Raw genomic sequence first — 13,287 nt, 5'->3', positions numbered from 1 at the left:
ATTGGGGCGTAGGCTTGGATTACTGTGATATTGAATGGTTTGCCTTGGAAAGAAACAGAGATCATTCTGTCATTTTTGAGATTGTATCCAAGTACTGCATTTCAGACTCTTTTGTTGACCATGATGGCTACTCCATTTCTTCTAAGGGATTCCTGCCCACAGTAGTAGATATAATGGTCATCTGAGTTAAATTCACCCATCCCAGTGCATTTTAGTTTGCTGATTCCTAGAATGTCGATGTTCACTCTTGCCATCTCCCATTTGACCACTTCCAGTTTTCCTTGATTCATGGCCCTAACATTCCAGGTTCCTATGCAATATTGCTCTTTACAGCATTGGACCTTGCTTCTATCACCAGTCACATCCACAACTGGGTATTGTTTTTGGTTTGGCTCCATCCCTTCATTCTTTCTGGAGTTATTTCTCCACTCATCTCCAGTAGCATATTGGGCATCTACTGTCCCGGGGAGTTCCTCTTTCAGTATCCTATCATTTTGCTTTTTCATACTGTTCATGGGGTTCTCAAGGCAAGAATACTGAAGTGGTTTGTCATTCCCTTCTCCAGTGGACCACATTCTGTCAGACCTCTCCACCATGACCCACCCGTCTTGAGTGGCCCCACAGGGCATGGCTTAGTTTCATTGAGTTAGACAAGGCTGTGGTCCTAGTGTGATTAGATTGGCTAGTTTTCTGTGATTGTGGTTTCAGTGTGTCTGCCTTCTGATGCCCTCTCGAAACGCCTACCGTCTTACTTGGGTTTCTCTTACCTTGGACGTGGGGTATCTCTTCACGGCTGCTCCAGCAAAGTGCAGCTGCTGCTCCTTACCTTGGACGAGGGGTATCTCCTCACAGCCGCCCCTCCTGACCTTGAACGTGGAGTAGCTCCTCTAGGCCCTCCTGTGCCCACGCAGCTGCTGCTTCTTGGACATGGGGTAGCTCCTCTCAGCCGCCGCCCCTGACCTCAGATGTGGGGTAGCTCCTCTAGGCCACTCCTGTGCTGATGCAGCCTGGCACTCTTGGTTGCTGGCCCTGACCTTGGGTGAGGGGTAGCTCCTCTCAACCATGCTTCTGTGCGGTCCGTCACAGCCAGCGTGCTTCAAGCCTCTTGATGAAAGTGAAAGAGGAGAGAGAAAAAGTTCGCTTAAAGCTCAACATTCAGAAAACCAAGATCATGGCATCTGGTCCCATTACTTCATGGGAAATAGATGGGGAAACAGTGGAAACAGTTTCAGACTTTATTTTTCTGGGCTCCAAAATCACTACAGATGGTGACTGCAGCCATGAAATTAAAAGACACTCCTTGGAAGGAAAGTTATGACCAACCTGGATAGTATATTGAAAAGCAGAGATATTGCCAACAAAGATCTGTCTAGTCAAGGCTATGGTTTTTCCAGTAGTCATGTATGGATGTGAAAGTTGGACTGTGAAGAAAGCTGAGCACCGAAGAATTGATGCATTTGAACTGTGGTGTTGGAGAAGACTCTTGAGAATCCCTTGGACTGCAAGGAGATCCAACCAGTCCATTCTGAAGGAGATCAGTCCTGGGTGTTCATTGGAAGGACTGATGCTGAAGCTGAAAGTCCAATACTTTGGCCACCTGAGGCGAAGAGTTGACTCATTGGAAAAGACCCTGATGCTGGAAGGGATTGGGGGCAAGAGGAGAAGGGGACAACAGAGGATGAGATGGCTGGATGGCATCACTGACTCAATGGTCATGAGTTTGAGTGAACTCCGGGAGTTGGTGATGGACAGGGAGGCCTGGTGTGCTGTGATTCATGGGGTCGCAGAGTTGGACATGACTGAGCGACTGAACTGAACTGAATATACATGTTTCAGTGCTATTCTCTCAAATCATCCCACCCTTGCCTTCTCCCACAGAGTCCAAAAGTCTGTTCTTTATATATATCTATGTCTCTTTTGCTGTTTTGCGTATAGGGTCGTCATTACCATCTTTCTAAATTCCCTATAAATGCATTAATATATTGTATTGGTGTTTTTCTTTCTTACCTCACTCTGTATAATAGGCTCCTGTTTCATCCACCTCATTAGAACTGATTCAAATGCATTCTTTTTAATGGCTGAGTAATACTCCATTGTGTATATGTACCACAGCTTTCTTATCCATTCGTCTGCTGATGGACATCTAGGTTGCTTCCATGTCCTGGCTATTATAAACAGTGCTGCGATGAACATTGGGGTACACGTGTCTCTTTCAATTCTGGTTTTCTCAGTGTGTTTGCCCAGCAGTGGGATTGCTTGGTCATATGGCAGTTCCGTGTTCAGTTTTTTAAGGAATCTCCACACTGTTCTCCATAGTGGCTGTACTAGTTTTCATTCCCACCAAGAGTGTAAGAGGGTTCCTTTTCTCCACCTCCTCTCCAGCATTTATTGCTTGTGGACTTTTGTATAGCAGCCATTCTGACCAGTGTGAGATGAAACTTCATTGTGGTTTTGATTTGCATTTCTCTGATAATGAGTGATGTGGAGCATCTTTTCATGTGTTTGTTAGCCATCTGTATGTCTTCTTTGGAGAAATGTCTGTTTAGTTCCTTGGCCCATTTTTTTGATTGGGTCATTTATTTTACTGGTATTGAGCTGCATGAGCTGTTTGTGTATTTTTGAGATTAATTCTTTGTTGGTTGCTTCGTTTGCTATTATTTTCTCATACTCTGAAGGTTGTCTTTTCACCTTGCTTATAGTTTCCTTTGTTGTGCAAAAGGTTTTAAGTTTAGTTAGGTCCCATTTGTTTATTTTTGCTTTTATTTCCATTACTCTGGGAGGTGGGTCATAGAAGATCTTGCTGTGATTTGTCAGAGAGTGTTTTGCCTATGTTTTCCTCTAGGAGTTTTGTAGCTTCTGGTCTTACATTTAGATCTTTAATCCATGTTGAGTTTATTTTTGTGTATGGTGTTAGAAAATGTTCTAGTTTCATTCTTTTACAAGTGGTTGACTGGTTTTCCCAGCATCACTTGTTAAAAGAGATTGTCTTTTCTCCATTGTATATTCTTGCCTCCTTTGTCAAAGATAAGGTGTCCATGCTGCTGCTGCTAGGTCGCTTCAGTCAGGTCTGACTCTGTGCGACCCCATAGACGGCAGCCCACCAGGCTCCCCCATCCCTGGGGTTCTCCAGGCAAGAACACTGTAGTGGGTTGCCATTTCCTTCTCCAATGCATGAAAGTGAAAACTGAAAGTGAAGTCACTCAGTTGTATCCGACTTGTAGCGACCCCATGAACTGTAGCCTGCCAGGTTTCTCCATCCATGGGATTTTCCAGGCAAGAGTACTGGAGTGGGTTGCCACTGCCTTCTCCATAGGTGCGAGGGTTTATCTCTGGGCTTTCTATTTTGTTCCATTGATCTATATTTCTGTCTTTGTGCCAGTACCATACTGTCTTGATGACTGTACCTTTGTAGTATAGTCTGAAGTGAGGCAGGTTGATTCCTCCAGTTCCATTCTTCTTTCTCAAGATTGCTTTGGCTATTTGAGGCTTTTTGTATTTCCGTACAAATTGTGAAATTATTTGTTCTAGTTCTGTGAAAAATGCTGTTGGTAGCTTGATAGGGATTGCATTGAATCTATAGATTAGCAAGCATCTTCTTTTAAAAGAGTCAATATTTCTGGGCGAGCCAAGGAGCTTCACTGGCCTCAGATTCTATATTCTGGTACCATTCTAAGCATTTCACATGTGTTAATTCATTTAAGTCTTACAGCAACCCAATGAAATAGGTCCTACTTTATCATCCCTATTTGATAACAAGGAAAACGATGAGGTGGTTAAGAAACTTGCTCAAGGTCATGGGGCTGGTAAGCTGTGGATCTGTAAATCAGGATTTGCCCCAGGCAGTATAGTCTGTAAGCATTACACTATCTTGCCTACTCAGACTTATTTAAAAATATCATTGCAAGAGCTGCTTCAGATTTACTAAATAATCTCCTTTGTTTTTTAACATTTAGGTCATTCCTAAACAACTTGATGAGAAAAACTAACCCATTGCATTTCAAGTTAGGAATTCCCTATGTTAAAAAGTGAAAATGGTGAGAAAGGTTTTATTTCAAAATGAGTCATGTGTTTTGCATAATTTTAGACAATAAAATGAGGAAATTTGTTGACTCTTTCAAAACTAGATACTTGAAAGAACTGCTTAGTGGTCTTATCTGTGAACTTAGCACAGATAGAGATTCCCCCTTCCTTAATCATCAAGCTTTAGATTAGAAAAGTGCAAAGTGCTAAACAAGTTTTGAGTGATTTAACTTTGTATTCCCAAGAAATGCTGAGTTTTCGGTTTTTAATTTATATTTACTGAAGAGGACTAGTAGAATTTTGAGATGTGGGTTTCAGTCTTTGCCATGTCAGCCTTCAGACTCTGACCTCAAAGGACGTGATTTTCCACATCTATAATATATGAGACTTGGAGTGAGCTCTCAGGCTCTTTCTCCAATTAAAATAAATAAATTTAAATGTAAAAAAGAACTCTAAATTTCTTTGATTAAAAGACTCTTGTGTTCACTAGAGCAAGTTTCTAACTTCAGAAAAGCATGTATCGTACCCACTATCTCCACCTACTGGTAGAAAGAGAGATTAATCTTGCTCAACAGTGTTTTACACGTTTCAGGAGCTGCTTGCTGTGAGGCTAGGAATTGTTGAGAAAGGAATGTGAATCCGACCTTTTATTTTGAGACGTTTAATTTGTTCAGGATCCTCACATTTGAAACCTTTACAGCTTGCACACGTTGGTGAAAATTTGCTCAGTTTAGATGGAGGGGAGGGGGAGGTTGATCAGCAGAGGAGCGAAGTAGTTCCTGGTACTCCAGGGACTGGAATTCAGGTCTCTGGCCACTTTGGCTAGTTTTCTTCCTACAGTCTTATGACTCATTCATCCCCTGTTTTAAAAATCTTTGAGAAATCTATATTTTATTTATATTTTGAATAGGAAATCCTATTCTTATTCCCCATATCCTTGCCAACACTGGTATATATTAGATGCTAAACCATCTTCAGATATATGATCTGTGAATATTTTTATCCTATGTTTATTCTATGACAGTATCACATTATCTCTCTAAGGACAGATGTGTGAGGGTACAAACTTGCAATGGGTAGTAAATAAGATTAGAGATCTAATGCATAGCACAGTGGATACAGACAATAATATTGTATTATAAGCATGAGACTTGCTAGGAGTCTATAAGTTAATGATTCCAACCAGTAAAAGAAGACAATTATATAATATGATAGAAGTGCTAATTATCAGTACAATGGTGATCACATCTTAATGTATAAATGCATCAAATTAATACATGACACATCTTAAATTTATACAGTGTTATGTGTTGAATATATTTCAATAGAGAACACACATATCCTAAGCTAAGGATTGTGAGTTCATGTCTCACCTGGGGTACCAAAAAAATAAAAAAACACATGTAATAAAGATGTTTATAAAAGTGGGAGAATAAGTAAATAAAAATCCTTCAACTTTTCTACTAGAATTTGTATACCACTTTTAGTTAGAACCAAAGACTTGAAAATCCTGAATTTCCTTATTCTTACAACTTGACTTTATTTGCTACAAAACGTTCATTACATCTCTGCAGTCCCAGTTCAGCATGGCTGTCTATTCTCAAGTCGACTTCCCCACTTGCCCTGCTTGTCTCTGACCCAGAGAAGCACCCAATGTTGAGCAACTAAATGAATGACTTTGCTAAGCGCTTTAACACTTGTGTGTTTCCTGAAAGAGCTCACTGTCTTAACTGTGTAGGGTTGACAGGTCATTTCTAGTGCCCTGGCTTCCTTTTTAAGAAATTAAAAGGATGAAAGGGTCACAAAACTGGTAAGCCTTTATAGAAGCACTTCCTTCTGGGGGAAAAAAAAAAACAGAGTAACTTTGGGCCTCGCCTGGGAACATTCTTACCTTGGGAACTGAGGGGCCACTGCACCAGCACTGGCAGAGGATAATAGCGATGCAAGATGATGCCAAGGTTTCATTCTTAAGGGACCCATGCCACATTTGTCTTCATCACGTTGATAAGCGGACAAGACACTTTCACGCCTTTTCACTCACACCTGTAGCAGAACCTTGGACAGGAGATCTAGGAAGGAGGCTGTGTGGAAGCATGGTGGGTGATATTTGACTTTGGCTTCTAGTTTGCTTTAAGAATGTGAGCAGGGAGGACCCCACAGCTGCAGGCAGAAGAGGGTGTGGAAAGAGGAAGCAGTTCCTTCTAGGCAGGCTCTCACCTCCCTGCGGCTTTTCCTCACTGCCTCATTCCTCATGTCCTGTCTGCTCAGTCTCTGTCAGCTCTGCGAGTGCATGCCTCTCAGCGTCTCCTGTCCCTGGTCGCCTCTCCCTGACTCTAAGGAGTGGAGCAAAGAGGAGTCAAGAGTTGGAAGAAAGAGGCGGAGTCTCGGGGAAAAGTGGTCACACATTGCCTGCCTGCGCTCAGTCGCTTCATCATGTCCAACTCTTTGCGCTCCTACGGACTAGAGCCCACGAGGCTACTCTGTCTGTGGGATTCTCCAGGCAAGAGCACTGGAGTGGGTTGCTGTGCCCTCCTCCAGGGCATCTTCCCCACCCAGGGATCGAACCCATCATTCTTACATCTCCTGCATTGGCAGGCGGGTTCTTTACCACTAGCGCCACCTGGGAAGCCCAGTCACACATTAGGAGTGTTCATATGACTTACTTCCCTGGTGGCTCAGTTGGTAAAGAATCTACCTGCAATGCAGGAGACCTGGGTTTGATCCATGGGTTGGGAAGATCCCCTGGAGAAGGGAACGGCTACCCACTCCAGTATTCTTGGCTTTCCCTGGTGGCTCAGCTGGTAAAGAATCTGCCTGCAATGAAGGAGACATGGGTTCAATCCCTGGGTTGGGAAGATCACCTGGAGAAGGGAAAGGCTGCCCACTCCAGTATTCTTGCCTGGAGAATTCCATGGACTGCATAGTCCAAAGGGTCGCAAAGAGTCAGACACGAATGAGCGACCCTCACTCACTTATGACTTATTGCCGAGGTATCCAAGGAGTGAGCCATAAGAGGAGCATGTAATCCAGAGGCCACTGGGGCCTCCAAAGAGAAAGCACTTGCTGGTCTTTATTTCTGTGCTCATTTGAGGGGAGGAGTAAAGGATGCATCTGCTTCATACTGACAAACAAGACAGCTGCCCTCTGCAACAAATACATCAGGGCTTCGTTGAAGGAAGGGGAGGGGGGCGAGGAGGGGGGAATGACTTGCTCTGATGGGTCTTTTGTTTTTATTGAAGCCAAGTGTTCTTGCTGAGCCTAGTCTGAGCCGAGAGGCATTTTCCCAAGAGGGAAGGGGCAACTGGAGTCCTTAGTCTGCAAATGTTGAAGATTTCTTTTTTTAATCTAATTTTTACCTTTTTTACTTCCCAAATAATGGGAAAAGAGAGAATAAAAAGTTCGGAGTTGAGTGGAATATGAATCATTAACTTACGGGATTTTTAGGTTGGTTGACACTTGAAGTTTGTTATTCCAAGAATCACTCTGAGCATAAGCTGTTACTGTCTGGTAGCTCTGTTTCCTTATTCATATCACTTTTCTAAAAATTCTTTTTCCTCCATATTGTCCTTCCTTTTCATTCTGGGCTCTCAGCTGGATTTATAATTTAAACAGGAAGGCAGTGAAACAGCGTTTGCCTTGTTTATTCCTTTTGCAAACAACATCCCTTTGTGGTTTAGTCAGAGATTTACACTCTTTGCTAATCAACACCAAAATAAATAGACCCTTAAAACTGTCAGTGACGCCAGCCAGTTCTGCAGCCCGAGTTCTGAAGGACTAGGCCAGATGGCAGAGCCAGGCCCCCAACACACATAATGTGTGTTCTGTCACTCTTGGCATCAGCAGTGTGGGCAGCTGACTGCTTTTTAGAAGGCTAACTGGGAGGGAGCAGATTCTCCACTATCCATTTGTTCAGGGATAAACCCTAAGGTGGCACGAGTGGTACTCAGCCATGGTTAAAACCTGTAGTGCTCTGGCCCAGGCCCAGGCTGGCACTTCTGAACTCCTGGCTGGCCCCCAGCATGTTCTGTGATCGTGTTCTGGTCATGAAGCTCTCCGTTAGGCTCCCTGGTGTATAATGTGGAAGAGCAGAGCTGCCCATTTTTTCGGAATTTTCAAGTATTGCAGCAGGAGGTGTTGCCCAAATACAGGGCTGCAATGAGTTCATCGTGCTCAGGTCAGACTGACAGGCGGAATCCTGCTCTGTTCCCCTGGGTGTTATCTCGACACTACTGAAGTTCAGAGAAATAGCGTCCGTTGCCAGTACACACGAATGCCAGTACACTGCCAGTACACACACGCACATGAAAATTTTGCTTTTCATGTCAAGTTTTGACTTTAGACTTTCACCTTGTTCACCTGCAAAGAGATTTTTGGCTCTTTGAAAATTCATAACTGCATCGTCAAAGTGCTAATTCGATAAAACAAACCAAAAATCCTTCTGTCATATGGAGAATGGAGTAAGAAATGGCAACCCACTCCAGTATTCTTGCCTGGAAAAGTACCATGGACAGGAAAGCCTGGCAGGCTGCAGTGCTTGGGGTCGCAAAGAGTTGGGCACGACCGAGCACGCACACTCATGCCGTGTATGTAGCAGGGTCTCCCTGGCCCTTGGGAGAGCTTATTACAAGAGTAACTGAAACCCAGTGCTCTGAGCTTCCAAATAGATTGGTAATCGATAGACTGCCTATGAGATTCTGACGTGGGCGCCATCCTCTCTCCTCCCCTTCCAGGAGAGTGTTTTTTTTTTTTTTTTGAATTCTCAAGAGACCACCCTGATAGTATATTCAAGGTCAATAACTTACAGGGTCAAAAACATTTTTACACGCAGCAAAATATGTAAACAAAGATTTCTCATCACTTTTCTCATAGAAAGCACCCAGAGACAAGGCAGATCCTTGACTAACTCTGCAGACTCTTTGCCTTTGTGGAGGGAATCCTTGAGATTCAAGTAAAATCTTAGGAGAAGCTGTTTTTTTGAGGCTTTGTTTAATGAAGACGAGACAGCTACGGAGAGAAAGTAACCTCTTTGGACTCTCCTATACCACCCCACTCCAGTACTCTTGCCTGGAAAATCCCATGGATGGAGGAGCCTGGTGAGCTGCAGTCCATAGGGTCGCTAAGAGTCAGACACGACTGAGTGGCTTCACTTTCACTTTTCACTTTCATGCAATGGAGAAGGAAATGGCAACCCACTCCAGTGTTTTTGCCTGGAGAATCCCAGGGACCGGGGAGCCTGGTAGGCTGCCGTCTCTGGGGTCACACAGAGTCGGACACGACTGAAGCGACTTAGCAGCAGCAGCATACTATCTGTAGGACCCTCTCCATTCAATGCGTACTCTCCAAACACTGAAGGCAGATGTTAGAATGGAATTGTTTTAGATGCTGTTGTGTTGCCAAGGGGATGCTTGTTTTTTCTTTTGATTCTTCTTGGCGCCTTAATACCATCCTGCCCCATGAAGCATGGCGTGGCTCTACAGTTCAGTGCTAAACCCAAGCTCAGTTCTGTGTTTGCCTGTTTACAGCTTCTCTACACACTACAGCTTCCTCGCTTCAAACAGTGTGTGAACAAACCAAAAATATGTTTTTGGCTGGGATCCAGACTTTGGCTTCCGCTCCCCGAGTCATGCCATAAAAATGCTCTGTCGAATAAATTCTCAGGAAGTGAAAAGAACGTTCCCTGCTCCATAGGATTTTAGATAATAGAGGAGGCTTCAGCTGACCACCTGGCGTGGTGCCCATGGCCTTGGAAGAGCAAATCACACAGCATCCCCTGGCAGTGCTTTACAGCGACCGGAGATCAAGTGATGGATGAACTTTCCATTTAAAGAAATTTGCACATAATGTTTATGTCCACTGGGTCTTTTGAACTCCGTAAAATGCTATCTTTCCATATCTTCTGCTGTTGCCAGTTAGTATAGATTATGAAGTTTTTGAAGCCAGGATTAATTTTCCATTGAGTAAACTTCTAGTGTTAACCATGGACTATTATTTGAGGGGTGTGTGTGTGTGCGTGCGTGCGTGCGTGCGTGTGCATGCTTGTGTATGTTTAGAGAGCGATGTTTCCCTTTCCCAGCCTGGATATAGTCACATCCTTATGATTCAGGATCCCAGTTGGAAAGAGATGGCATATTCCAATTAGGACCATTTAGGGAGAGTTTATTCACAAAGGAACTATTTTTATTTTATTTTACTTTTTTAGTTGCAGCATGTGGGATCCAGCTCCTTGACCAGGTGTTGAACCTGGGCCCCCTGACATGGGAACTTGGAGTCTTAACCACTGGACCACCAGGGAGGTCCCAGGGGCTATTTTTAAAAGGTGCGAATGTGTTGGGGAAACAGAAAGAGATAGTGTATGACTCACTGGAGCTATTACTACTCGTAGACCAGAAGGGAAGGAAAGGAAGAGGAGAGACCAGAACCTGGAAACAGAGAATCCTGTCGAGAAGGCCACTTTCAGAATGGCCTGCAGGATGCAGATAACCTGGCCACTCGGGGTCATTCATCTCTTCCCTCCCTCCAATCCCTGTCTGGGCTCCCCATTGACTGAACCCAGTCAGAACCAGGAGGTGCAGAAGGTTTTTGATTTGGTCCCGGTAGGTTGATTTCCCAGGCTGAAAACAGGACAGAAGGCAAATTGGGAATTTGGAGGGAAAATGAAGGGCATCTGAAACATATCCCAGTGTAGAAGTCCAGTTATTCCTAGGGAGGGCACAAAATCTGAACAGAAAATTTAAACTCACTTTTATTTTTAAATAGCTTTATTGAGGTATAATTGACATGCACTAGATGTTAGTCACTCAGTCGTATCCAACTCTTTGCGACTCCATGGAAAAAAGCAGCCCTTCATGCTCCTCTGTCCGTGGAATTCTCCAGGCAAGAATACTGGAGTGGATAGCCATTCCCTTCTTCAGGGGATCTTCCCAACCCAGGGATCGAACCTGGCTTTTCTGCATTGATGCAGATTCTTTACCATCTGAGCTACCAGGGAAGCAATAAACTGCATATAATTCAATTATACAGTTTGGTAAGTTTTGATATGTATATGCCTGTGAAGCCATTATCACACTATCAAGTTAGCAAACATATTATCACCTTCAAAATAAGCTCACTTTAACATTTATGATATTCCACATGGTCCTTTAGGAGGGCATGGAAAGATATCATGAAATCAAGCAATAGCAAATATGTTTCCAAAAGGACTGGCTCTGGACAGGCACACAAAAAATGAAATTCAAGACCATGTCAAAGTTTATGAGAAAGCTATTTAATAGTAAGTAGTTTATAATACATTAAAAAAAATTGAAGGTTTTTGTTTTGTTTTTGTGTTTACTTCATATCTGTTTATTGCCATGAATTTAAAACAAAGCATGTACCTGCTTAAAAATTGAAGACGCCATAGAGCTTATGTTTATGTGGTTATCCCTTTCAAACTTTACCATATTAAAAATTAAAATTTTAAAATATTTTTTTATTAATTGAAAAATGACAATAATAATTCTATTACATATTAACATACATAGCTTAGGGAAAATAGGCTATTTTGTGTTTTCCAAAACAAAAGAATTATGCAAGAAGAGTGATCATTGTTTTATATTTTTGTATGTTTTCTATGAATAGAAACTAGCTAGTTTATGACATTACATCTGTTGCTGTGTCCAACCAGCGCAATCAAGTTGACCCTTGAACAGCATGAGTTCAAATTGTAAGGGTCCACTTATATGTGGAGTGGATTTTGTTTACTAAATATGTGCTATGATGCTGCATGACCTGTGGTTGGTTAAATCCCTGGATGCAACCGACTGTAAAGTTATACTCAGATTTTCAACTGCACGGAGGTTAGTGCCCCTTCCCCCCAGTTGGTGAAAGATGAACCATATATGGTTTTGGTAAGTTGTTGAAGAACGTCTAGCCTCACATAGACGTATAGTTGGCAAAGGGAGGGTTATTTTAATTGCCTTTTCATATAATTGTAGACATTCTATTTTAATATTACTCCAAGACTCAACACATGATCATTTGTTAAAGTTGGTTGTGTGGTGCTTGCCCCCTAGGCAGACTTGTATGAACCACTCCTAAGCTGTCGGGTGGGTGGCTGTTTTCTTTTTGTAAAGAAAAATTGGTCCCTGTCTTTTGAAATTATGGTTTCTATAAGGCAGAATAAGAAATGCAAATCCTCACCTTCATTATACCCTTTTAAAAACTCAAGACTTGAAAAATTATAGAAGCTCCTTCTGATCAAACGCCAGCTTTTCACATGCATAGGAATTAGAACACTTTTTCCTTGATAGATCCACACTTCATATTACAGCTACCCTTTTGAAGTAGGAAGTGAAAACTTAAGTTAATGGTTTCTAACATAATTCCTGAATAAATATTTGTAGAAACTATCTAACATTTGTTAGAGTGCTTTTATTCATTTCTTTCAAAATCTTATTTATGTCTATTACCTTATTTGAATAAGTGATAAAAATGCCTTTTAGAAATGCCTTAAATTGGTACAGAAACTGAATTAAACATTCAGGTCCCCAGATATGTCCAATAAATTAGGCAACCACTTTATCTGCTTGTTTAGAATGTTTCAACATCATTAATCCATAATTTTATGTTTATGTCTTTTAAGATCCACACAGGTTTACAGCATCAAATAATCTGGCCCTGTCAGCCCAGCTGCATTCCTCTGGATGAAAAACTCCTGCCCCAGCTTCTAAAAGAAGCAGGCTACGCTACCCACATGGTTGGAAAGTGGCACCTGGGAATGTACCGGAAAGAATGTCTTCCAACACGCCGAGGATTTGATACCTACTTTGGTAATGGAAATACACATGTTTCTGTACCAACGCAGACCAACTGCAGCTGTCTCATAAAACAATTGAAATGACCAGAAACTTGAAAGCAGAATGCATCAGTCAGTAGCACTGGGGGGCCCCAGACATGGCGGTGCGCTCCGGGCGTGCTGGGACAGCAGTTGCCTCCACCAGGGTTCTGTTCCGCACACGGGGTCCTTGGAAGAGTCTGCTGTCCCCATGTCAGAGGCCTCTGTGCTGTAAGAGAACTCTATGACTGAAAGGGGATACAGACTGATTTTTTGAAAAAAAGTTTCAGGCAAAACTCAATACAAGAATAATTCCTTCACAAAAGTTCAGAATATTCTTTTCTCCTCATGAACTGTGTTCAAAGGTTTTGTTTAGTTTTGTTTTTCCTGGAAATAAACAGATTCTTTTCCATTGGTATCCTTTCCCCATTCTGTGAGATCTGTTTTTGAAATCA

General features: G+C 42.5%; 1 protein-coding gene across 2 annotated transcripts in view; it reads left to right on the top strand.

The window, feature by feature from the left end:
* Positions 1-13,287, top strand: part of ARSB (arylsulfatase B) — a 180,937-nt gene that overhangs the window by 7,111 nt on the left and 160,539 nt on the right. For both annotated transcript variants that reach the window (XM_055536654.1, XM_055536655.1), the window contains exon 2: positions 12,641-12,827. In XM_055536654.1, coding sequence (XP_055392629.1) covers positions 12,641-12,827 — 187 coding nt within the window. The remainder of the gene's footprint in view (positions 1-12,640; positions 12,828-13,287) is intronic.

Source organism: Bubalus kerabau, chromosome 10 (assembly GCF_029407905.1).
Source record: "Bubalus kerabau isolate K-KA32 ecotype Philippines breed swamp buffalo chromosome 10, PCC_UOA_SB_1v2, whole genome shotgun sequence".
Classification (NCBI taxonomy): domain Eukaryota; kingdom Metazoa; phylum Chordata; class Mammalia; order Artiodactyla; family Bovidae; genus Bubalus; species Bubalus kerabau.
Note: the sequence above shows the minus strand (reverse complement) of the source record. Positions and strands in the feature narration are given on the sequence as shown.